General features: G+C 38.7%; 1 protein-coding gene across 3 annotated transcripts in view; it reads right to left on the reverse strand.

The window, feature by feature from the left end:
- TPR (translocated promoter region, nuclear basket protein) overlaps nt 1-24,317 on the reverse strand; it is a 76,429-nt gene that overhangs the window by 22,672 nt on the left and 29,440 nt on the right. For all 3 annotated transcript variants that reach the window (XM_039486747.1, XM_039486746.1, XM_039486745.1), the window contains exons 15-36: nt 21,430-21,593; nt 21,034-21,173; nt 20,791-20,939; nt 19,845-20,007; nt 19,234-19,368; nt 18,129-18,269; nt 17,789-17,957; nt 15,792-15,958; nt 14,227-14,379; nt 13,418-13,534; nt 11,940-12,143; nt 11,642-11,826; nt 11,038-11,185; nt 10,096-10,233; nt 9,021-9,152; nt 7,536-7,666; nt 6,929-7,139; nt 6,384-6,530; nt 5,918-6,116; nt 5,052-5,257; nt 4,156-4,217; nt 10-218 (exon numbers count right to left, since the gene is read on the reverse strand). In XM_039486747.1, coding sequence (XP_039342681.1) covers nt 10-218; nt 4,156-4,217; nt 5,052-5,257; nt 5,918-6,116; nt 6,384-6,530; nt 6,929-7,139; nt 7,536-7,666; nt 9,021-9,152; nt 10,096-10,233; nt 11,038-11,185; nt 11,642-11,826; nt 11,940-12,143; nt 13,418-13,534; nt 14,227-14,379; nt 15,792-15,958; nt 17,789-17,957; nt 18,129-18,269; nt 19,234-19,368; nt 19,845-20,007; nt 20,791-20,939; nt 21,034-21,173; nt 21,430-21,593 — 3,470 coding nt within the window. The remainder of the gene's footprint in view (nt 1-9; nt 219-4,155; nt 4,218-5,051; nt 5,258-5,917; nt 6,117-6,383; nt 6,531-6,928; nt 7,140-7,535; nt 7,667-9,020; nt 9,153-10,095; nt 10,234-11,037; nt 11,186-11,641; nt 11,827-11,939; nt 12,144-13,417; nt 13,535-14,226; nt 14,380-15,791; nt 15,959-17,788; nt 17,958-18,128; nt 18,270-19,233; nt 19,369-19,844; nt 20,008-20,790; nt 20,940-21,033; nt 21,174-21,429; nt 21,594-24,317) is intronic.

Below are 24,317 nucleotides of genomic sequence, written 5' to 3' on the forward strand. Positions count from 1 at the left end.
AACACTTACCTTCTTGGGTTTCCACCTGTGTTGTAGGCATAACTGTGGCTGTTGGAGTAGTGGTTGGATTTGTAACTGTAGCAGGAGTAACCATTGGACGGATACTTGCTCTTGGAGTAGATTTACTCCCGGGTATGGCAGTAGCAGTCACTTTACTTGGAGTTGACACAACAGGCGTTGGCTTAATGTTTGCTGTTGGTGGATCTGAAGTGCTAGCTCTGGAAATAGGACACTGGTTTTATTTGTGCTAACAAAGTTGGGGTCAGACTTACAAGTGTATCAAATTCAATTTTCTAACAAAATATCAAATGTTGATTAAAAAAAGTTTCATAACATTTAAAACAGATCATGGCATAGTGCTAGTATCTAAGCTAAATTATTATTTAATTGGCATCACGGAGACTTGGTGGGATGCCCACATGGGTGAAAGTGATCATGAAATGATAGATTTCATGATTCTATGAAAAGGAAGGAGTGAGAGCAGCAGAATAAGAACTGTGGACTTCAAAAAGATGATTAACAGAGAACTGGAAGGAAAGGTCCCATTGGAAGAAAATCTAAGGGGTACAGGAGACACTTTGGAGGACTTCTAGAGGACACAACAGAATGGCAAACTATCCTGATGCAAAGGAAGATAGGAAGAATAGTAAGACACCAAAGTGTCTCCATTAGGAGCGCTTTAATGACCTGAAAAATCAAAAAGGAATCCTACAAAAAGTGAACACATGGACAAATTGCTCAGGAGTACAAAAGAATAGAACAAGCAAGTACGAACAAATTCAGAAAGGTTAAAGCACAAAAGTTACAGCTAATAAGGGATATAAAAGGTAATAAGAGGCAGCTCTTCAAATACATGTACAGCCAGAGAAAGACCAAAGTGTAGGCTTCTACTTAGTGGGGAGGAGACCAAGTAAGAGATGACATTTGGAAGGCTAAGGTGTTTAATGTCTATTCTGCTTCAATCTTCACTAAAAAAAGAAGAGTAGTAACCAGATACTCAATACAATTAATATTATCAACAAGAAGGGAATAATGCAAGCCAAAATAGGGAAAGATCAGGTTAAAGAATATGTGTATAAGTTAGATGTATTAAATTTAACAGGGCCAAAAGAAATACATCCTAGGATACTTAATGAACTAGCTGAAGCCATCTTGCAACTGTTAGCAATTATTATCTGGAGAACTCAAGGACTGGAGAAAGGTAAGGAGAGTATTTATCTTTGAAAAAAGGGAACAAAGAGGACACGGGGAATTATAGACCAGACAGACTAACTTCAGTACCTGGAAAGATACTGGGACAAATTATTAAACAATTTGTAAGCACTTAGGGGATAAGAGAGTTATAAAAACAGACAGCATGAATCTGTCAAGAACAAATCATGACAAACCAACCTAATTTCCTTCTTTCACAGGATTACTGGCCTAGTGAATTGAGGAACCAGCAGATGTCATGTGTCTTGATTTTAATAAGGCTTTTGACACAGTTACCACAACATTCTCATAAGCAAACTCAGGAATTATAGTCTATATGAAATTGCTTTAGGGCGAGAGCATAATTGGTTGAAAGACTATACTCAAGCTGGAAAGGCACATCTTCAGGGGTCCTGCAGGCCTATTCAATATTAGAAGGACAAAATGTTAGAAGGATTAGAATTCAAAACCAACCTTGAAAAATTAGAGAATTGGACTGAAATCAACTAGATGAAATTCAATAAAGACAAGTGCAAAGTACCACACTTAGGGAGGGAAAAAATCAAATAACGAACACAAAATGGGAAATAACTAGCTAGGTGGCAGTTCTGCTGAAAAGTATCTGGGAATTATAGTGGATCACAGATTGAAAATCTACAATGGCTGCAGTTGCAAAAAAGGCTTATATTATTCTGGAGTGTATTAACAGGAGTGCTGTATGTAAGACATGGTAAGTAACTGTCCCGCTCTACTCGGCATTGGTTAGGCCTGAGATAGAGTAGTGTCCTGTTCTGGGCACCACACGTTAGGAAAGATGTGAATAATTGGAGAGAGACCAGAGGAGAGCAACAATTGGGTGATGGGGTAACAAAATGGCAGATGAAATTCAACGTTGATAAATGAAAGTAATGCACATTGGAAAACATAATCCCAACTATGCATATAAAATCATGGGGTCTAAACTAGCTGTTAGCACTTGAGAGAGAGATCTTGGCATCACTGCAGATAGTTCTCTGAAAACATCCACTCAACATGTAGCAGCAGTCAAAAAAGCTAAGAGAATGTTGGTAATCATCAAGAAAGGGATAGATAAGATGACAAAATATCATATTGCCTCTATATAAATCCATGGTATGCCCACATCTTGAATACTGCATGCAGATGTGGTCACCCCATCTCAAAAAATATACTGGAATTGGAAAAGGTTCAGAAAAGTGCAACAAAATTGATTAGGGGCATGGAATGGCTTCCGTCTGAGGAGAGATTAATAAGACTTGGACTTTTCAGCTTGGAAAAGAGATGACTAAGGGGGGGGGATATGACAGAGGTCTATAAAATCATGACTGGTGTGGAGAAAGTCAATAAGGAAGTGTTATTTACTCTCTCTCATAACATAAGAACTAGGGGTCACCAAATGAAATTAATAGGCAGCAGGAAGTAAGTATTCCTTCACACAACACACAGTCAACCTGTGGAACTCTTTGCCAGAGGATGCTGTGAAGGCCAAGACTATAACAGGGTTCAAAAAAGAACTAGATAAGTTCATTGACGATAAATCCATCAATGGCTATTAGCCAGGATGGGCAGGGATGGTGTCTCAAGCCTCTGTTTGCCAGAAGCTGGGAACAAGTAACAGGGGATGGATCACTTGATAATTACCTGTTCTGTTCATTCCCTCTGGGGAACCTGGCATTGGCCACTGTCGGAAGACAGGTTACTGGGCTGGATGGACCTTTGGTCTGACCCAGTATGGCCATTCTTATGTTCTAGCAATAATGATAAAATGTTTAGAAATTCTGACCTATGAGGAAAGGTTTAAAAAACTGGGTAGGTTTAAGTCTAGAGAAAAGACAACTGGAGTGGGGCGGCGGGGGGGGGAGCATGATAAACACAGTCTTCAAATACATTTAACAGCTGTTATAAAGAGGATGGTGATTAGTTCTCCATGTCCACTGAAGGTGAGACAAGATATAGTGGCTTAATTTGCAGAAAGGGAGATTTAGGTTAGCTATTAGGAAAAACTACAAGGGTAGTTAAATTAAGAAGAGGTTACCAAGTGAAGTTGTAAATCCCCATCACTGGATGTTCTCAAAATCAGGTTGAACAAACACCTGTCAGAGATGGTCTAGGTTTACCTGGTCCTGTCTTAGTGCAGGGGGCTGGACTTAATGACCTCTCGAGGTCCTTTCCAGCACTACATACTTATGATTCCGTAATCAACAGCTACCTTCAAAGTTTTGTTCACAATTATCATTCTTCCATATCTCCGCTAGAAGAGATTCTGCAGGGCAAATTATGCCCAGTGCACAACCCCATAGCCTTGATAGATGTGATTAACTGGAAATCTGCATGGCTCCAGGCGACAAAGCACTGTCTATACTGGTGCTTTTCAGCGCTAAAACTTCTGTCGCTCAGGGGTATGTTTTTTCACACCCCTGAACAACTAAAGTTTTAGTGCTGAAAGTGGCAGTGTAGACACAGCCTTATATTTGTCACTGAAGTCAACTGATACGGCTCAATACAGAGAGAGAATATCTGAATAAGAATGATGCCAGTGATAGTTACAGTCACTTCTCAAGATCAGAACTTCATTTTAAAGAGATACCAGGATTTTAAAGATCAAAACTGTTCCAAGAACAGAAAGTCATAAAGATTATACATCTTTACAGGCTGGTGTAGTATCTGAAATGGCTTGTAATTTTTCAAATGGACTAGATTTCAAGTTCACAGTGTACCTAAATGTGACACTTTAGCAGTAAATGACTTAACTGGTTAGATTTGCCTCAGGAGGCAGACAGTTCAGTTAGTCCATAGCTCAGTATTAGCATTAAGCAGTCAGTAACTTCCAAAAGCTGTTAAAAAATTCTTAAATGCAAAAGCCTTTAATTCATTTTAATTCATTCCTACAGTTTAAAACAAAAAATATAGACATAGCAACTGGACAAAAAAGAACCTGCAACTTACATTCCTCTTTCACCTGAAGCTGGAGTAGATTTGAGTGTGATCTGCCTCTGCTGTTCCGGAACCTATTAGACATAAGTGTTTCTGTAAATTATATGATTCCATTGCCAAATATTAAGCCAGTAGGCTCTATAAAATAATCCAAAAATGCTATTTTGATTACTGCTTCAGTAGACAGATCTCTTTAATTACAATTGTTTCAACTATGGATTTGGCAGAATACCAGGTGAAGTCCCATGCTTACTCTCAAATATTCTGAGCTTGCTCAAGCAAGTCAAGTATTGTCTGGGATACCTGTGATAATGCAGTTTTTTAGTCAGCCAAAAAGAGTACTGATTAATTCTATTCTATTGGAAAGAACTATATTTACTGTTGGACCAGAATGCAAGCTCACAGTGTTAGCACCAGAGTCCTGTGATACAGTATGTGCAAATAAGACTGCAGACAGAGTCAATGAGAGGAGCATTGTTTGAACGCTCCTCTGGTGAAACCTAGGTGGTAAAACAATTATATGCTTTTGTTAGCAATAGAAAGTCTGAATCCCACCAGAATGACTTTTTTGTTATTAACTTCTAATGCTCTGAAGAGCTATTTCCCTTCCTTCCGAGACCAACCGGCTTTGGGACACTGGAGATGGTATGTACTCTTTTGGGTTTCCAGCCACATTATTCTGGGTATTAAAAAGGTTGGACGCACCATGGGAAGAGGTGTGTCTGTTAAATTTTCACCTGCTATCAGAGATGTGGTTATTAAGGAAGGGGCACCACACAGGAACTATTCTAATTCACAACTGCTCCGTTACTGTGAACTCAAAGCCCACACTTGTTAGACACAAACCATTCTGTTTCACTACATATGCTAATACAGCTAACAAAAGCTTCACATATCTTGTACCTTACCTTATTAGTAGACTCTGGAGGCTCATCTCGCTGTTCATGGTGCCTCTCTTGTTGCTCTCTTAGCTCTCTCTCCAGGCGGCAAATTCGACCTTCATACTGTGATTTGAGTGCACTCATCCGCACCTCCAACTCAGTCTTTTGCTCTTCTAATGCACTACTCTTTTGTTTCCACTCGTCATTTTCTTTTGTCAGCTGTTCTTTCGTACCTAATCAAGTAACAAAGCATTCCGTCTTTTCACTGTAAAACTGCCTTCCAAATCTCTGTGCACTGAAAGTCTGTTTGCTTTTATAAGTTAATGAAGTACTTTAAGCAGAGACCTATGTGTACTAACACATTGTAAGTGATAAAATTCTTAGTGATAGCTTGTGTGATTTTTTTTTAAAATATGGATAGCAATTGTAAATTTGAAATATTGAAGGACTGTATGTTTTCTCCAACCATCAGAAAGCAGGCACTAGTAATTTCATTCCTTTCTGATTAACACTGAACTTGCTGAAAGAAAGGAATATCCTCTGTGTGGGTAAGTTGTGTGGGATAAATACCTGGGTGCTAAGCAAGGACAATATCCTCTGACTCATCTAAAATAACTCTCAAATTAGTTATTTGCCTCTTAACTGATATCAAGCCAAACATTTTTACAGATTCCAACACTGCATAACTAACTGTATATGGCTGAAAAACCTGCCCAAGGAACAGCTACATTCAAAGTTTAATTTTAGAAACTTACAGTTTACATCATAGTTAATTTCTGGCTGAAGTTTATCCAAGAAGACCACGTTTTTCTCCAGGGTTTCAGCCCAGGAAGTTTTTCCATAAAACCAATGAAAAAAATGGAAAACCCTTAAGGCAGAGTAGGATAACTTACCAGCTAACTGTGCAATTTTCTGCTTGGCAGCCAGCAGGGTCTTCCTAGTCTTCTCCTCCTTCTCAGTTATCTGTTGCCTGAGCTGTTCTTCCTGTGTTGTTCTCTCTTGCAAATCTTGATGAAGACGAGAAAGTTCTGACTGTAGCTGAGATATCTGTTCCTGAAGACTTCTGGCTTCACTTTCTTTCTCTGCTATAGTCTGCAGAAAAAACAAAAGAGGTAATTTAGCTACCAGCTATAATACCTTAAAACTAGGTGGTGGGTGCGTGACACACAAAACACAGCCAATGAGCTGAGGTACTAACTAATCACTTTAGCTAAGACAGTAAAAGTTCTCAGTGGTATAATATTCCAGCTCCTCCAACAGAGATAGAGAACACACATACTTCACAGGGTACAGTGAAGATTTGTTTGTAAAGTGCTTTCAAAACATATGTAGAAACTAACAATATTGCTCTCTTCTTACCTTCTGCAAATTTTCAATCTGATTCTCCAGGGCTTTTGTCTTCACCTCAGCCTGGCTGAGAGACTCTTTCAGTTCTTGTATTTCCTGGACAGAAGCTTGCTGTTCTTGTTCTTCTGCATAAGACTGAGTTGATGTCTCAGCAACCATCTGAAACATTGCAAATTGGTCAGGTCCGGGTTGTGGGTTTTTTGGTTTTTTTTTTAAAAAGGCACCATCAGATGTAGAAAGCTATCACTTTTATACCCAACACTACCAGATGGATACTGATCATCAGAAATGGTCTAAGCAGGATACAGAAAGGAATTATGATGCTTTCTTAAGAGCTGTGTTTCATACATCACACATTCAAACAACATACAGCATATTATTCTTTGGACATTTCAAAGTTAAAGCCAGAATTTCATAGGCAAATTTCTGTATCAGAAGTGATTTTAGGCACGTTTTTAGTTTTAAAATTAATTCAGATATTATAAACAGTAATACATATGAAGACTCTGCTGAAAATGTACTGTTCAATTTCTTAAATAATCAGAATTTACATCTACCTTGTCATATTGCGCTTTTAGCTCTTCATACTGAGTCTTGTATCGTCGTCCAATTTTCTTGACCTGTGTTATAGTTTTGACTTTTTCTTGTATGTCAGCCACTTTATTCTCTAGCTCCTTCTGAAGAGTGTCCTTTTCAGTTCTTATTTTAGATAGCTCATCTCGGAGGGTCTGGACCAGATTCTGGCTTGTGGTCAGAGATGCATTAGATCTAAACACCAAAATTGGATGAAGACATGCATGAGATCTTGCCAAGATATAAACAAAGTCAATACATTTTGATATGGCTATATTTTTGTACTGTCAGTCATCATGAGTGAATATATATTCAAAGTAAAGTACCCATATTGAATCAAATTATAAAAGTTTAATTTGGAGTCATTGGGCTACTTATTTTAAATGTCCTGTTTCCAAATAAATTAACACTTCATTTTTTATAACTAGGAGTATAAAAAGGAGTTAAATTGCTGAACAAACACCAAAGGCTTAACACTTATATAGGGATATTTATGAGTTTCATTTCCTGATGTTGTCTTATTTTAAATATTACGTAGTAAAACAGACTTTTAGTATGCAGAACTTTCCACAAAATTTCCTTATACTGTACCTTGCTATTTCTGCTTTAAGCCTGCCTGTTTCTTCACTCATCTGTTGTATGCGTTTGGTATTTGCCTCCTTCTCTGAAAGGAGCTTCCGATATTCTTCAAGATCAGTGTCTTTCTGTTGGCTCAGTAAGTGCTGAAAGATATTTGTAATCTGAATAGTCTTGATTCTTGCAAAAAGAAAACATATTTCATTCTACAGAATCTATACATGCTGGTGATTGTTGCTTTTGTGCTCTGTCAATGATGGTTTAGAACTGCAATCTAAGTTAGGCATGTGATACTGTATAAAAAAAGATGACCATGTTTACACAAAGGTATCACCACTAATGTATCACCACTGTTGCACAATTGTGATGAATCTCAACGTATACCTTGTAAGTTATCATTAGAAAAGTTGTAAGCTGTTGAGCAATGTTATCCTGTTTATATGCGTGTAGTATCATTGCATACACAGTTATGAATCTTTGCTATGTGTTTGTATCTCAAACACATTGTGTTCCTGAGTAACACACACAACACAGATTTAAATCAAGACCAGTCAGCTATGGTTGATGGACCATTAAGGAGAATCAACTCTTCCAGTGGACCCCTTCCAACTATGCCTCAGAGAGCATGTAGACAATTGATGCCTCATGAATCGCCAAGGGCACGCAGAACATGTGATTCCTGACTCCATGTTTGAGACTAACTTTCCATGCACATGGACTGAGAATATACCTGGAGACTGTGACATTATCCCTCTGCCTCTTTCTTGCTCCTCATCTCTGGACTATGATTTCTATAACAAAGGGAAGCTTTAAACAATGGACTGAGGATCCCCAATCATTTGGATGACCCAGAGAGACTTATTGCAAAACTGGCTGATTTAACATCACTGCTATTATCCTGATCTACAAACTCTGAAATCAACTGTAACATATGATTCATTTTAACCTTTTAAGCACTCTTCCTTATTAATAAATCTTTAGTTAGTTACTAAAGATTGGCTGAAGCATGTTTTTTGGGCAAGATCATGAAGTATATTTTGATCTGTGGGTAAGTGGCTGGTTCTTTGGAACAGGAAGAATCTAATGTGTTATTTCTGGTTTTAATAATCATTTATCACAGATAAATGGTTTGTCTGGGCAATGCATGAGGGGGACTGTCCGTGGCTCCATAATAACTAGTATAGTAATTTGGAAGCACACATTTTTGTTACCGGTTTGGTGAAGTCTTAGGATAGAATACACCACCAGCCTGGGGTATATGCCTTGTATTCTGGCAGTCTGACCTGAAATTGGCGCTCTTAGCTGTGTCCCATACCAGGCAGAGTGACAAGGGAAACTCATAGTACCTAACAAATTCAAGCTTTATAAATACATATTCATTGGTGATGTTTCACAAATCAAATTCACTTCAGTCTTCCATCACTTTTTCAGGAAATGGGGTTGATCTACCAACATTTGAGTTCTTTCATTTGGATTTCCTCTGTGAAAAGACGCACTCACCTGGGTCCGGGCTTTCCAACGTTTGACATCCTCTTCCAACAGCTTCTTTTCTGCCTGCAGCATTCCACTTTTTTCACTTAGCTCAGCATTAGACTCTTGTAAAGGTAGGATGTCTGCCTCTAGCTTACGCACCTGGGAAATCATCAGGTATTAAAATATACCCCCATCTCACTGGGGGACCAGAGGGGATGTTGGTCAGACTGGCAGAGTGATGTAAAGCCCAGAAGGAGAGATGGGAGAGTGCATGCCTGAGAAGGCCATGGCTAGGTCCCTCCTCCTCCTCCTCAGGTTCTCTGCCTCCCACTGGCCAGTTTGGGGAGAAGTGGGAAAGCTGATTGATGGTGGACCACAAAGGCCAATTTAAACCTCTTTCCATGCTTTCGGGGGTATCTCCACTGGCTACTGCAGATAAAGGCTAAAAGGTGCAACACTCCCAGAAGTAAATTACACTTAAGATTTCACTGGTGGACCTTGTGCCTGTAAAAGAGGAGGCCCGAAGTCTGCACAAATTGAGGTCCCCTTAATATCCTCTACTGAGAGAGAGAGAGAGAGAGAAGATTCAGAAGTGAGCTGAGTTCTAGGGGTAGACTGAGGAGGGTCAACCCTGAGTTACTGCTTATATGATGGGAGTGGGAGCCCTGTAAATCACACTGGACACCATTAAATTCCTGGTCTGTGTGATATAACACTGGGCAGCAGTGCTATGTGGCCTAAGTTAATAAAATTGCAGCCCACCACTTCAGTCCATCCCTTTATCTGTCTTATTTTAATGAGAGTCCTGATCAACAGCGTATTGTTAACCAAGAGTTTCTATAAAAAGAACATATAATAAGGAGATGTATAGACACACACAGAGAACATGAAAAGGTGGGAGTTGTGTATATCTCCTTACTATATGTTCCATTCTATGCATCCGATGAAGTGGGCTGTAGCCCATGAAAGCTTATGCTCAAATAAATTTGTTAGTCTCTAAAGTGCCACAAGTACTCCTGTTCTTTCTGCAGATACAGACTAACACGGTTCTCCTTCAAATACTGAGTGTCTGAGAACTCTGTGCATAAGTCTCATCACTAACCTTTGCCTGCATTTGTTGTAGTTCTTGTTCTAGCCTCTCTTTCTCTTCTCTCAGCATCTTGTTGGTTTCTATCAACACATTCATGGTTTCCGTCTTTTTCATTAGTTCTTCATGCTGAGCAATTGTTTTTGCTGTTATCTGTTAGGTCAAAGAAAATCATCCAAACTGGTTTAGCTTTCTTTGGACATAAACATTCAAACAACGCTCATTGGCTTTCGATTTTAGAAAACTACCACAGTGTACATAAACTCATGTAAACACTTTTTAAAGAGTTAGATGAAGAAATTAATATATTGTTTAAAAACCCTGAAAATAGCAGGCTTCCCCATGTGATTCTCTGTACCATTTCTCCAAAAATTTCTTTTGACTGCTTCCTAAATATCTGTTCTGCACAACTATTCATGTTAAAACAAGTTCTCGATGCATAATTGCTATCCTGCTTTTGAGAGCAAGTTCATTGGGCTAGGAGCAAAGTTAGTGCAACTGGACAAATATCAATCCCAATCCAAATACAATGGACTCTTGCACACTTCTTAGCTTTTAGCTTATGTTTGCGCTGCAGATGAGAGGCATGCTTCCCAGCTCAGGTAGACAGACACATGCTAGCTCAAACAGAGCTCTAAAAATACTGCTATAAATAGAAGCATAGCTGAGGATAGCACAGATGGGTGGCTCAGGCTAGCTGCCTAAGTACATACTTAGGGGGTCTGGCTGGCTTCAGACTCTGACTGGTAGCCTGAGCCGCTGCCTCTGCTATCACTGGCTACACTGCTATTTTTAGCGAGCTAGCTTGAGCTAAGCTAGTACTTCTGTCTATCCAAGCTCAGAAACACACTCCCAGCTGCAGCATAGACATACGCAGTTAAAGTAGGAAAAGACTTGAATAAGGAGGAAGACATTTCAGCTATTGTTGAAAGTGTAACCAACAGTTCATGTACACACCTGAACTTTTTCTCTCTCTGCGTTCAGACTATCATGCAACTCCTGGAGCTCCCTTTCCAGGTGATCCACCCTTTGACGATAACGCAAGCTCTCCACCTGGGCCACCTCAAACCTTGTTTCCGCAATCTCCTTCTCTCGGCGTATAAATCTATAAGAAAGGGGGTCATTTGAACTCAAGAGTAAGAAGGAATTTTAAATCTAGACACCCATGTCAGAATGACGCCTGCTGCTAAAAGAAAATAAAAATGGCAGTTGGCTGAAGAGACCCAAAAGCAAATCCTAATATCTACCAATAAATAAAGGAAACAAGAACACTTGAGCCTACTCTGGGAAGGTGTCACTCTGTAGAATGTTCTTGCCACCAACATTTACCAGGAGGTACCAGGCCCTCCAGACAAGTCTCTGCCTTACATCTTTTCCCTATGATACTTGGGACGATTCAGCAGTTGCAATTCCACCTCTCTCTGCTACTACTGAAGCAGGGCAAAAGGCTGTCACCACAGCTAATATCAGTTAAAAATTAATCCACTTTAATTTTGAAATTTTCTGTGTTTTCCAAAAAAGAAAATGAAGGTGAACTAACCAGTTCAGCAAATGAAATTACCTGAGAATTTCTAAGATTTGTTCTTGTGATTTGCCTTCTTCATTGAGCGAAACATTCAATGCACTTGGCATAGATTCCTTCACAGAGGTCACCATCTTGTCACTTAGATGTTCCAGTTGCTCATGTAATAATCGGTTTTGTTTTTCTAAGTCTTCACAGCGAGACCCAAGCTTTGAAGCTTCATCCTACGACAGAAATATTTCTCTGTTTGGTCATGATGAATTTTAATTTGCATGGGTCTGAACACTACAGATATCTATACACTTCAGAAAAGTCACTGGAGCCAGAAAAATCCTACCTTTAACATTCTCTCCCGCTCTTCCCATGAGGCTTTGCACTCCAGAAGTGCAGATTCAGCTTTCTGAGTAGCTTCCTCTAACTGCTGCCTTATTGCTGAATTCTTAGCAACTTGACTTTTAGCAGCCTGCAAGGCCTCAACATCAGCTGCATGAAGCATTAATTCCCGCTCATACTTATTTTGAGCTTCTGAAGCTATCTTTGCCTGTGAGAAACAGTGTACTTTGTTATTTCAATTATATCACATACCCTCCATAGCTTTACATACTTGTTCAAAAGTTACATAAATACAAAAAAGGGAAATCTCCCAATATTAGACTTGTCTTCTCTTGTAGATCAATCCTGATAAACAAATTAAGCCACCAATAATAAAATCTATGCCACCTCTTCAAAGTGTCCCTATCCCTTAACCCATGTGATTCTCAAAAGCCTGAGAAAACAGATATGCAGATTTGAATATATCCCTAAATATTAACGCTCTGGCAGCCAGCTGGATGAAATCCCCTTTTTACATGCCCTATCACCAGCCCTCTTCCTTTAAATTCTGCATCGAGAGGGATAGAAGCTTGTTCAAGTACTTCTGCTGATTGCAACTATGGAGAGAGGTAAAAACAAAAAGGGGGGAAGGACCAGCAAAAGATTGATTCAGTCTTATTATCTGACACATGGAAATCCCTGGCAATTAAACACTCAGTCTATATTAACTACACAATGGAGTTTTCTGAAAGAGTTACTGGAATTCTCAGATGTAGAAAAATAAGCGTGACTAGGATTCACTGTAAAAACCAGAAGTTACTTGACACCAAACTTATCTTCTCAGAGTACTGGCAAAAATGTCTTGCTACAGTTATTGCTGCTAGCATGAAGTCTAAGTAATTGTCAAAATTGGGTTTGGAAAGAGATTTTCCCCTAGTATATACTGGTGAGAACTTCAGTTTTCACCTTCTTCTGGAGAGTTAAGTAAGAAGGGGGCTCAGGGCTGGGGCAGAGGGCTGGGCTCTGGGGTGGGGATGGGGACGAGAGGTTTGGGGTACAGGCTGCCCCGGGGCTGCGGTGGGAAGAGAGGACTCTCCCAGACCTCTCCTGCCGCAGAAGCTCGGGGCTGGGGAACGGGCATCTCTTCCCGGCCGCGGCAGCTCCAGCGGGGCTGGGCTGGGCCGAAGGAGGGATGCCTCTTCCCGCTGCGGCAGGTCCACACTGGGGCAATACACAAGTGCAGGATTTTATATTCAAAGTCTATTTAATTAACACTCTAGTTACGTAAAATTTAGATTACATCAAGGCAATAAAGCACCGGGAAATACAGTCTAGGAAACAATCATGTCATAGGAATGGACAAACTGCTCCTGTAACTCTTTTTCCACTAATTTCTCTGACCAACTGCACTGAAAGCTAAACTTGTCCTTGGCTTCAGACAGAGACAAAACTATCAAACAAACAATCTTCATCCGGCCATTTATAACTAAAACCTAAACTTACTTGTTCCTGACAGTCACGCCTGGCTTGCTGTTCATTATTTATTGCTGTGCTTGCTCTTTGAAGAGCTTCCTGGACTTCAGATTGCACATTAGAGAGACTCTTCTTCAGTTCAGATAGCTATAGGAAGGAAATAAAATTGAACATGACAATGTAATTTATCAAGTACTATAACATAGTGTTTAAAAGAAGCAACATGAAGAGGTATAAGATATGAATAATTTAGAGCCAAAGGAGGAATTTTAAATGGTTATAATCTGGTGAGATTTAGATTTTGGCTTATTAATGTAATAGAGCCATTTTTGTGTGAATTCAGGTGTTCTGAGCTCCCTTTTCAGAAACAGTTAACTATGCTTTCCCAGCTGAGTTCACATGAGTGATGCTGGTTGCACAGCAGTCTTGTTAATTTCAACTCCAAGAGGAAGAAAACCAGCCATTTTCCAAATATAAAATGGAAAAATTAAAGGGTCTGGATGCCCTAATTCTGGCATACATACACAAATTCTGCAGCTTGGTTTTGCTAGTGTGCCGACGCTATTTCCTTCAAGCACTGATCAAAGTATAAGATAAGAGAAACAGTGAAGGACTGAGTGGATAAGAGTTTTATATATGTATTTATATACTTTAATATAGCATCCTTCTAACTGAGTTACACTCCTGTAAAACCTTTTGTGAAAGGTACAAAAAATTAGCACTGGAGACTGCATGGTTTTCCTTTTCTGCATAGAAGTTAAAATGAAAACTACAATTAAAGACTAACTGCAAACATATTCTTGCAGACACAAGGAAGGTGAACGTTCAGCACTCTATACCTGTTGCTCCATGTTCTCTATAGCTTTACGTTTCTCATCCTGAAGTTCTTGCTTTTCCTTCTCTGCCTCCATCAGCTTCTTTTCTAGCTGGGCTTGATACTCAGAAGAATCCTTCAAACGGGCCTCAACAGTTGCCCGAACTTCCTCTGTCACCTTTACAAAAATAAAAAAGACAAAAGGTCAAGCTGTCAGTAAAAATTTAGATCCACACACACTACAGGGTACATGAGATCTGTTTGTGTTCCATACTTTCCTTATAAAGATTCACATTTTATGTTTCACATTCTTGCAATACTCATTTTAAGCCAAAAAATGGATTCTCAATCTCAGTTAGCCAAATGTCATGGGGACATTGGAAAGTATAGCTAATAGTATTTTTCAATAACTCGGGATATTTTCAACATCCCACTGGGGGCATTTTTGAAGAGCAATTTCAGATAACTAGTTTGGATATACATCAGCTGAAATATCTTATTACATATTAAAGTTTGTAAAATGTATAAAACTCATGCCTCAATGAAATGTTTGCAATAACAACTGGAGTGGAAGAGGACTGGATGCTGAACACAGAGCTACATGTACTTGATCTGTTGGATGCCACAATTTTAGTAAAAACGATACATTTTGTCTGGTGATCGAAGTTCTATTTGGATATTCTCTACTTTGACAGATCAAGAATCTAAAAGACATACTGACAATTTATAACATTGGGCTGCATTTGCAGTTTAGGCAGTGATGTTTTTTACAAATAGGATGTGGATATTTGCCTTCATGCTTGAAGTGTGCCTAGAAAGTATTCTTTCACATATTTGAAAAGTTTACTCCATTAGGATAAAAAGTGATTATATAGAATGTCTGACATAAATTAAATCTGATTCATATGCAATGCCAACATTTCCAAAGGTCTTGTGAGGGCTGAGACCACTTTCTAGTAGAGAACTTGGAGACAGTCAGGCAAGGAGTCAGCCTTTCCTCAAATTTACAGTTCAGTTATATTAACATATGGGCATTAAAGTATGCAGGAAGACTGAATGTGCAGTTTGCTTGAAAGTCTATTTACAGTAAGTACTGAAAAGAAACGGTATAATTTCACAAGACTCTAAGGCCTGGTCTACACTAGGACTTTAATCCCAGAATAGAAAGAGGTCCCCAGCATGGAAGTCCAGGATCTGATCGCTGTGTGGGAAGATGAGGAAGGGTCTAAACATTTATTTTTATTTATATAAAAATAGAAATACTATATAAACATTTTTAAATATGAAACTAAACAAACAGCAGGTCTACACAAACAGCAATGGAGCAATAGTCCTCTGGGGATATTTCAAAAAGCTCTCAGAGAGCAGCTGGAAAAGCCTCAGCAAGAGGTTTCTAGTAATTGTAATGTCACTGTGGACATTTCCTAACAGGCACTGCAAAATACTTGCTTCTGATTGTGACATCCCATGAAACACAGGCTGCAGAACTCCTGATAAGTAAGAGTACTAATACAGTGAAAAATATGACCAAGATGTACACTGTTATATTTAGCAAGTAATGTTAATGAGTAAATACATATTGACACTTACCTGTTTTTCTTTATTAAGGGATTCTTCTAGACTAAGAACCATAGCTCTGTACTGTTCCACATTACTAGTAGTAGTCTTCAGTCTTTCCTTCAGGTCATTAACTTGTTCCTCAGCTTGTCTTAGTCGACTAACAAGATCATCCACATCCTCATTTGCACTAGACTGTCCTAAGATATAACAATGCATAAATTTAATAAATTAGAACTCAGTCTTTAAGATGTAAATTATGTCCCAGTTATACCTTCTGAAGATGAGCAGTGGCATTGCTTGGTAATTTTCACAGGAAGCAACTTAATTTCACCAGACATTACCCTGGCTGTACATATTAATTTTTGTGGTGCTGCAAGGGAGAAGTGAGATGAGACAGTACACACGAGGGTAATCTGGTAAGACTAGCCTTATCATTAGAGCCCTGTGATTTTCGCAGATATGAACAACATATATAAAACAGAATAAAGCAACTGTGCCCTTCCCCTCCCCGCTCCCAATACCTCACCCTGCAGGGGTGCGCCTGCCCCACAGTGCTGGGCCCAGTTCCCTGCAGGGGGACGCAGTGCTGCTCAGCCTTGGCCCAGCCATCTGTCTATCATGACGTGATGGGGTCTCCAGGCCAAATCTGAGTGAGTGGTGCTGCAACCCGAATTTGCAGTACTATTTGCTCAAATTTGGCCCAATTGCCCTCCTATTGCCATGATGGCCAGACAAAACTTGAGTGGTGTTGTAACCCTGTCCACCAGGTCACAATGCCTGGAACAGAAAGCTGGACTCAGCCTCATGGGGCAAGAACCACTGCTGCTGCATGGCAAATGTTGGGTGGGCTCACCCTGAAACCCCACAAGGCCTCCCATGGGACATGAGAACCTCCTCAGCCTCCTACCCTCCCATGGAAGGATCCTCTGCTACTCCTGCTGGGATGGATACAACAAAGTAACACAAAATTTCCCAAAACTAAATGAAAAACTATAAAAAGTTTTAACAAATGTCATGGGTCTCTACTTATAATCTTACCATCTCTGTAAACGTTTCTTTTTAAAAGATAAAGTGCTCTTTCATATTTGGAGGAGAATGTACACATTTAATTTAAGTATTTTTTAAACACAGAATTTTTGGGGTACTATAAGAATAAAAAAAGTATTTTTTAACAAGTAAGAAGTTTCAAGGTTCATAAATTTCTTAAAAACAGTCAAACCAAATTATTTTCCAATGATCAGAAGTTTTCCTTTAAGGCTATGAACAAACATGAGAAATTTCAAGCCAAAAGGATTTATCTTTTAGAAAATCCTAAGCACTAAATAAAAAGTAATAGCTCATGAGGTAAGTCCCTTCTCATCTGTAACTATTGCTAAAAATATCAATATGTAGTTCTAAATGTTGCACAGTGGAATAAATTAAAATAAATTCGTAACCAAAACATCATAAAATCCTGTATCTTAAACACAGGACTAAAGCATACATGAAATCAAGACTTTTTAAAAAAGTTAGTCGCTATCTGTTGAAAGAACACATCAAAAAATCTGCCGCTTTAAAAGATATAAGGTAAATCACTGGCCCTAGTGAAGTCAATGGAAGTTCTGCCATTAACTTCTGCGGAACCAGGATTTCACCCACAATCTTACATTGCAATTATGACATAAAATGCAAGTTCATAAATTTCCACCCATTACCCTAAGCAATTAATTACAATGGTGAGAATGAGGAATTAGAAGACCAGATGTATTTAAGAAATAGCATTTCACATAAAGGTAAGCTGTCAAGTCTACGTAGGAGACCTATTGATTTGTCCTGTTTTTAAGTCTGGTCCATCTGAATTCTTTTATAGGTCATATTGGTCAAACTGTATCTGAACATGTTGGAGTAATCAGAATGAGGTTTTCTGATTTCAGAGACTGTATTCCTAGATTTACACACAACACTGGACATAAATCACTCTAGTCTCCTCCTTCATCAGGCAGCTTTCAAACTGGTACATGTTTCAATAAGTCACCATTTCACTTTACCTTTCCCAGGAGCCTGCTGCGATGTCTGGGAGGCTAACTGAGCTTCAGTATTATTCAGCTGCTGTTTCAATGTGGCAGTTTCTTTCTGGGCATTCTTCAGCAGCTCCTTTGTGTTAAGGTGACGGTTCATTTCAGTCTCAAGTTGTCTCTTAGCATCCAACAGATGAACCTGTAAAGGCAGTGTTCTTGAGTCTGCAATACCTGACACATTGCATAAAAATCCAATATAATTAATACAAGACAACAATATAATGATTAAGCAGATCTTGCAAGCTGGTAAGCAATTTCATTTATTTTTCTCTTAAACAGCAATTAGAAAAAATTGCTTACAAGTACTCACATCTTGGTTTTTGGTCAGCACGTGCCTTTGTTCTACCTCATTCTCTAGTTTCTTCTTCAGCTGGGATATCTCACGCTCTAGTTTCTCTACCTGGTTGTTGAGTCTTTGTTTAGTCTCTGTCTCGGACCTCTCCAATATCACCTGATAAAAGCACGAAATGCAATTGCAACCATGTGGAACAATTCAGACAAGTGAAGAAATCCTAATCACTTAGTATGAGTTAACTCCACACCATTCCTGTTACCCTCACCCACCCCCCAAAAAAATTACGCACCACACAGTATGCTGTATCAAGAGGTAGACAGCCAATTGATTGGCATGTACAGCAGAATTTGTTACCACCATGAAAAATGAGCTTTTACTGCCTGTCAAATTTTTCTCTAATAAAATTTCTTGTAACTACACACATCAAACAGCATGTATTTTAAAAAAGATGTGTCATTAAACAAACGTTCAGTCATCATTAATGATGAATTTGCTAGGAATGTTATTATGAACGAATTATTTATGAACGAAATATTAAACACATCACAGTGTAACAGGAAAACAAAATTAGTAGGTCAGGCAGTGACCAGAATCAAGTTTGTCAGAGTTAATGAAACAAGTAATCACTTTTTTGATCTGATCCACAATTTATAGTCACTTGCATTTTAATGGTTATATTATCAATGGAAGGAGAATAATTTCTTGTCTTTTGAAAAGTGCATAAAAATGATGCCCATACTGATAACAGTATTATTGCTTACAGATTGCATGAAAAGGTTGTACAATCACCTCTGCAATAGCCAGCTTTTCATTAGCTCCTCTTAAGTAACATATTCAAGTAATGAATGTTTATTTGACTTGAAACAATGATTGCTGCTTAATGGCCTGATCCAATGCTTACCGAAATCAATGATTTCATCAGGCATTGGATAATATCTTGAAACATGCTATTTTCACCAGTATTTTTAAAGCCTTGAATACAACATGCCAAGTCATTATACTAATTCTTGAAAGATCTGACAAAGTAAGTGTTACACATTTAGTGTTATCAGTTGAAAAAACTGTGTCTCCAGTTCACATGGTTTTTGCATCCAAGAAAAAGGATGGCATTTGATTATACCTGAATAGTTCGCAGATTAGTAAGCAGTAAATTTTGTCCCCTTTGCTCAGCTAATAAAGATTCTCGTTGCTGGGTCAGACGAACTTCAGCCATCTTCAAGATATCCTTCTCTTTTTTCAAGTTCTCTGCTCTCACCTTTAAAAGAGCAGATTACAAATGAAAAATTTAGCATCTTAACAGCAAATCTGTGCATTAGTTAATTTGGGCAAAATTTACCTACTGTATAACTTCTTAAAAACAAACAATTAAGATAAGAAACCAAAGCCAGTCAAGTACTCTTCTAAATGTTAAATTTCTGAAATTTAAGCCAAGTTACAATCTAAGGCTGGAATTACAAAACTTTAGCTAGCTGACTAACATTAGCCAAAAGCAAAAGCTTCACTCTATTCATCAGTTGAAGAAAACAGCCCTTAGAAGAGTTTACTGAGTCTCTAAGTATTTGTGATGGTAAATAAAATCTCTCACATATGAATTCCAAAATTTCAGGTGGTGTGAAGCACTGGCTCAAATTCTAACAGTTTTCAAGACAATGGAATAGAAATTTACTTTGTCACTATACTAAATTCAAAGTGTACACGAATACAGATTGCATGAAAAGGTTGTACAATCACCTCTGCAATAGCCAGCTTTTCATTAGCTCCTCTTAAGTCCTGGGTCATGGTGTTAATTATCTGTTCCTGTTTTTGAGTTGTTGCTGTGAGCTTTTGCGTTCTCTCCTGAAGGGATGTTATTTCTCGACGATATCCCTCAACATTATCCTGCAGCATCTCATAACTGTAAATGGGAAAAAAAAAGAAAGAAAAAGTAGTTTATATTCCTAAGTTAAATGACTTGCATTGAATTACAAGGTGGGTGCATACACTCATATGAACATGCTATGTTTTCATGTACCAGTTTGAAGCATGATTTTATAGAGATATTAGCCTTGTAAAAGGTTAGCCGAATTGGAAAAGTGAATGCAAATTAAATAGGTTTTTCTAAAGCACTGCTCCATTTCATATCAAGTTTCTGAATATGATGCATAATATTAACTCAAATATTCAAGTATGGCTAGTTCTTAACAAATAACGACCAATTAACACAGGATAAACAGACCCTTCTCTTCAACTTACTGAAGCTCCTATGGCTTAAAAAAAATATAAGGTTTCTCTCTCTCTTTGGCTTTCATCCAATAAGTTGTATTTCAAATAAAGGATCCAAAGTTTCATGTTTGGGTTGTTCCGTCGTTGGATTTCTTGGTTTTTGTTTTTAAATAAAGAATTTATTATGAGCTCCCACTTTGGATTAAGTAACACTGGTACTTTTTTTTTTTTTTTTGAGTAGCAACATGCTATCCGTTTTGGGCTTTTTGTGGAATTATAAAGTTGCCATGTAAAAATGCACCTACATTTGCCTGTGTGTGGCAACTGCACACTCACTCAACTGGAAACATGGGTATTTTATTGGCAGTTCATATCAACAAACATACTATATAGTCTAACACCAAGCAATTAGCTTGTTTTCTCACATATAAGCCAAGAAAATGGAGTTCTACTTGGAAATGTAATAATCACCAACCGTTTGGAGGCAAATTCAAGTTGGGTGGACATCTTAGCATTCTGCGACCGCAAGTCTGTGACTTGCTCCTGAAGTTTTTCATTTTGTTCATTTAGCAGTTTGTCATTCTCTGCCTTTTCTTTTCTGTAGTTCTCAAAAACTTCCCGCAGCTACAGCAAGCATTAAGGAACAATCATTAAGAAGATTACAAGGTGAAAAAAGAAACAAATTATTTGAAATGTTTATTAAAAAAATTCAGTGTACCTGTTTAAGGGCAGCCTTAGCCTCTACTGCCTCTGCTGTCTCAGTCATTGATACTGGAGCAGGAGTTGACATGGCCTGAGGCATAGTTGAACGTTTTGGGGTTGATGTAAAAGAAATCTCCTCTGGCAACATACTTGAAGCTTTATAAAAATAAAAGCTACATTTTAAAACCACCAAATATACAAACAGAAGACTGAATCTCAGTCACTTGGTGTTGGGCAGGCTAGGAGTTCTTAGAGCAAAAAACTTATATATTTCATATTTTCCATAAGCCATCTAATGACAAACACTGAACACCACAGACAAACTAAAGAAAGGTTGCAATCCTCTCCATAAATCTTTTTAGAAAGCTATCAACTACTGTGGAAACTTATGAGTTTCTAACACAAGCCTAACCTTGCACTGGAATGACAACTCCAGTTGTCTGAGCTAACAGTACGCGGTACATATCTCGCTGACGAACTATAGAGTCTACAAGCTGCAGTTGAACATGACGTGCTTCACGCAGTTTCTCTAACTCATGGATGGCTTCCTCAAGTTGACTCTGCAGCTCAGAAATTCTGAAACAGAGAAAAGACAGGATTTTGTTTTCTTTTTAACTGTATTTAGACAGCAATGATTATTAGCCAAGGTGGCATTTTTACAGAGGTATTTAAACTATTTAATCACAAGAGGCCTTAAAAACTGTTTATTCCATCCTTGGAACTTTAATTAGTATCACTGAGAGTTCTGAGCAAAGATACAGGGACTGGACAAGGCCCTTGGACTTTAACAAATTTTCTTTTAAAAAGTAAGCAAACATAACTCAGAGTCACATATCTGCAGATATCCTATTGCTCATCTTATCTGAGCTCTCAGTTGTTTTAACTTTTAGGTACAATTATAGTACCTTGTTAAACTGTCCATTTACCAAACACAAAACATGTTCTGCTATGCCACTGATTAATCTGACTGGGGAAATAGAGATTCCCTCCTCTTAAGCAGGGGGATGGCTACCTCTTCCCCACATATATTGATGGGATAAATTGGATACTACAAGGAAATATATTCCTGCACTCTGCTTGCAAGAGGATCTTCCTATCCCCTGGCAATCTTTTAGACTCTGATTTTATTGGAGCACAGCTGGACTACTATTTGTTGGCCAGGGTGCCAAGTCTCTGTCACATTTCCTGCCATGCTCTAGGCCAGTGGTGAGCAACCTGCATCTCACAGGCTGCATGGGGCCCATCAGGGTAAGCGGATTGCAGGCTGCGAGACATTTTGTGGACGTTGACCGTCCGCAGGCATGGCCCCCTGCAGCTCCCAATGGCTGCGGTTTCCCGTTCTGGCCAATGGGAGCTGTGGGAAGCAGTAGGCTGCAGGGATGTGCAGGCCACTGCTTCCTGTAGCTCTTATTGGCTGGGAACAGCGAACCACGGCCACTGAGAGCCACGGGGGGCTGTGCCTATGGACAGTCAATGTCCGTAAAATGTCTTGCAGCCTGCAATCAGCTTACCCTGATGGGCCCCATGCGGCCTGTGAAACGCAGGTCGCCCAACACTGCTGTAGGCTATGGCTGATTGGCATTGGTCCCCATATCACAGACCTGCCTAAGAGATGGGATTTTTTCACCTTCCATGAGCATCCTGGCTTAACCAGGAAATCAAAGAAGAGTCCTACAAAAAGTGGAAACTAGGTCATATTACAAAGGATGAATATAAACAAACACCACAAGTATGTAGGGGCAAAACTAGAAAGGCCAAGCCACAAAACGAGATCAAACTAGCTAGAGACATAAAGGGTAACAAGGAAACATTCTACAAATACATTAGAAGCAAGAGGAAGACCAAGGACAAGGTGGAGGTGGGGAACAATAACAGAAAATGTGGAAATGGCAGAGGTGCTTAATGGCTTCTTTGTTTTGGTTTTCACCAAGAAGGTTGATAGTGATTGGACATGATCTGACAAATGAGGAAGGTGAGAAAGAGAAAAAAGAGAAAAAAAAAGAAAAAAAAAACTTAAAAATTACTTAAGACACCTTAGATATCTTCCACCTGATTAATAAGTCCCTAGAGAGTTCCTGATGAAACTGACTACTGAAGGAGCTGACTGTGGTCTGTGATCTGAAATGATCCATCAAAATAGGAGAAATAAGAGAAAAGAGAAAAGAAGAGAAAAAAAAGAAAAAGGAAAATAAAAAAATAAAAAAAAAAAAAATAAATTACAGACAAACAGAGACCAGTCAGCTAGTAACCATAACCCGGAAAATAAAAAAGCAAATAATTAAGCAAATAATAAGATAATTAATATATATATAAATAATATACAGGCAGCAATGCACAGGTTTCACAAAAAACAACAACCAAACAAAACCAACCAGACTTTCTTTGACAAAGCAAGGGGAAGGAAGATGGGGGGGAGATGTCATATCTTGACTTCTTCTCTGCTTTGATATGGTCTCACATGACTCATGAATAAACAAAAAAAAAAAAAAATGAAATGCAATCTCTGCTATAAGGTGTGGGTTGGTGGGTAAATTGGCTGTTGGAAAACCGAGTCAGAGTCAGAGGTCAGTCATCATGCTGGGGCAATGATCCTGGAGGGATCAGTTCTGGGTTCTGTTCTCTTTCTTTTATCTTTCATCAGATAATTAGATAATAGCATAGTGATGATATGAAGCTGAAGCTGGGAGGGGGGAGCAAGTGTTGGAGAATAAATAAATAAATAAAAAAAAATTGAAAATGAAAAGATGGTCTGAAAGAAAAAAAAAAAAAAAAATAAAAACAAATGCAAAGTACTCCCACTCCAGCAAGCAACAACAATCAGTTCCACACAAACAAAAAATAGATGCCTAGGAAGGGAGACAGAAAGAAAGGGAGGGGGGTGGGGAATAGTGAGAAGCTAAATAATATGAGTCAGTGTAATACTACAAAAAAAAAAACACAACATCATTTTGGAGTATATTAACAGGAGTGTAGGCAAGACACAAGAAGTAATTCTTCTGCTAACTCCCTGCTAATTAGGCCTCAACCAGAGTATTGTATCCAGTTCTGGGCACCACATTTCAGGAAAGATGTGGACAAATTGGAGAGAGTCCAGAGAACAACAACAAAAATGATTAAAGACTAGAAAACATGATCTATGAGGGAAGAGTGAAAAAATTGGGTTTGTTTAATCTGGAAAAAAGGAGACAGAGGGTACATGTTAACAGTTTTCAAGTACATAAAAGGTTGTTACAAGGAGGAGGGAGAAAAATTGTTCTTCTTAACCGCTGAGGATAGGACAAGAAGCAATGGGCTTAAATT

This window comes from Mauremys reevesii, linkage group 8 (assembly GCF_016161935.1).
Source record: "Mauremys reevesii isolate NIE-2019 linkage group 8, ASM1616193v1, whole genome shotgun sequence".
In the NCBI taxonomy this organism is placed as follows: Eukaryota; Metazoa; Chordata; order Testudines; family Geoemydidae; genus Mauremys; species Mauremys reevesii.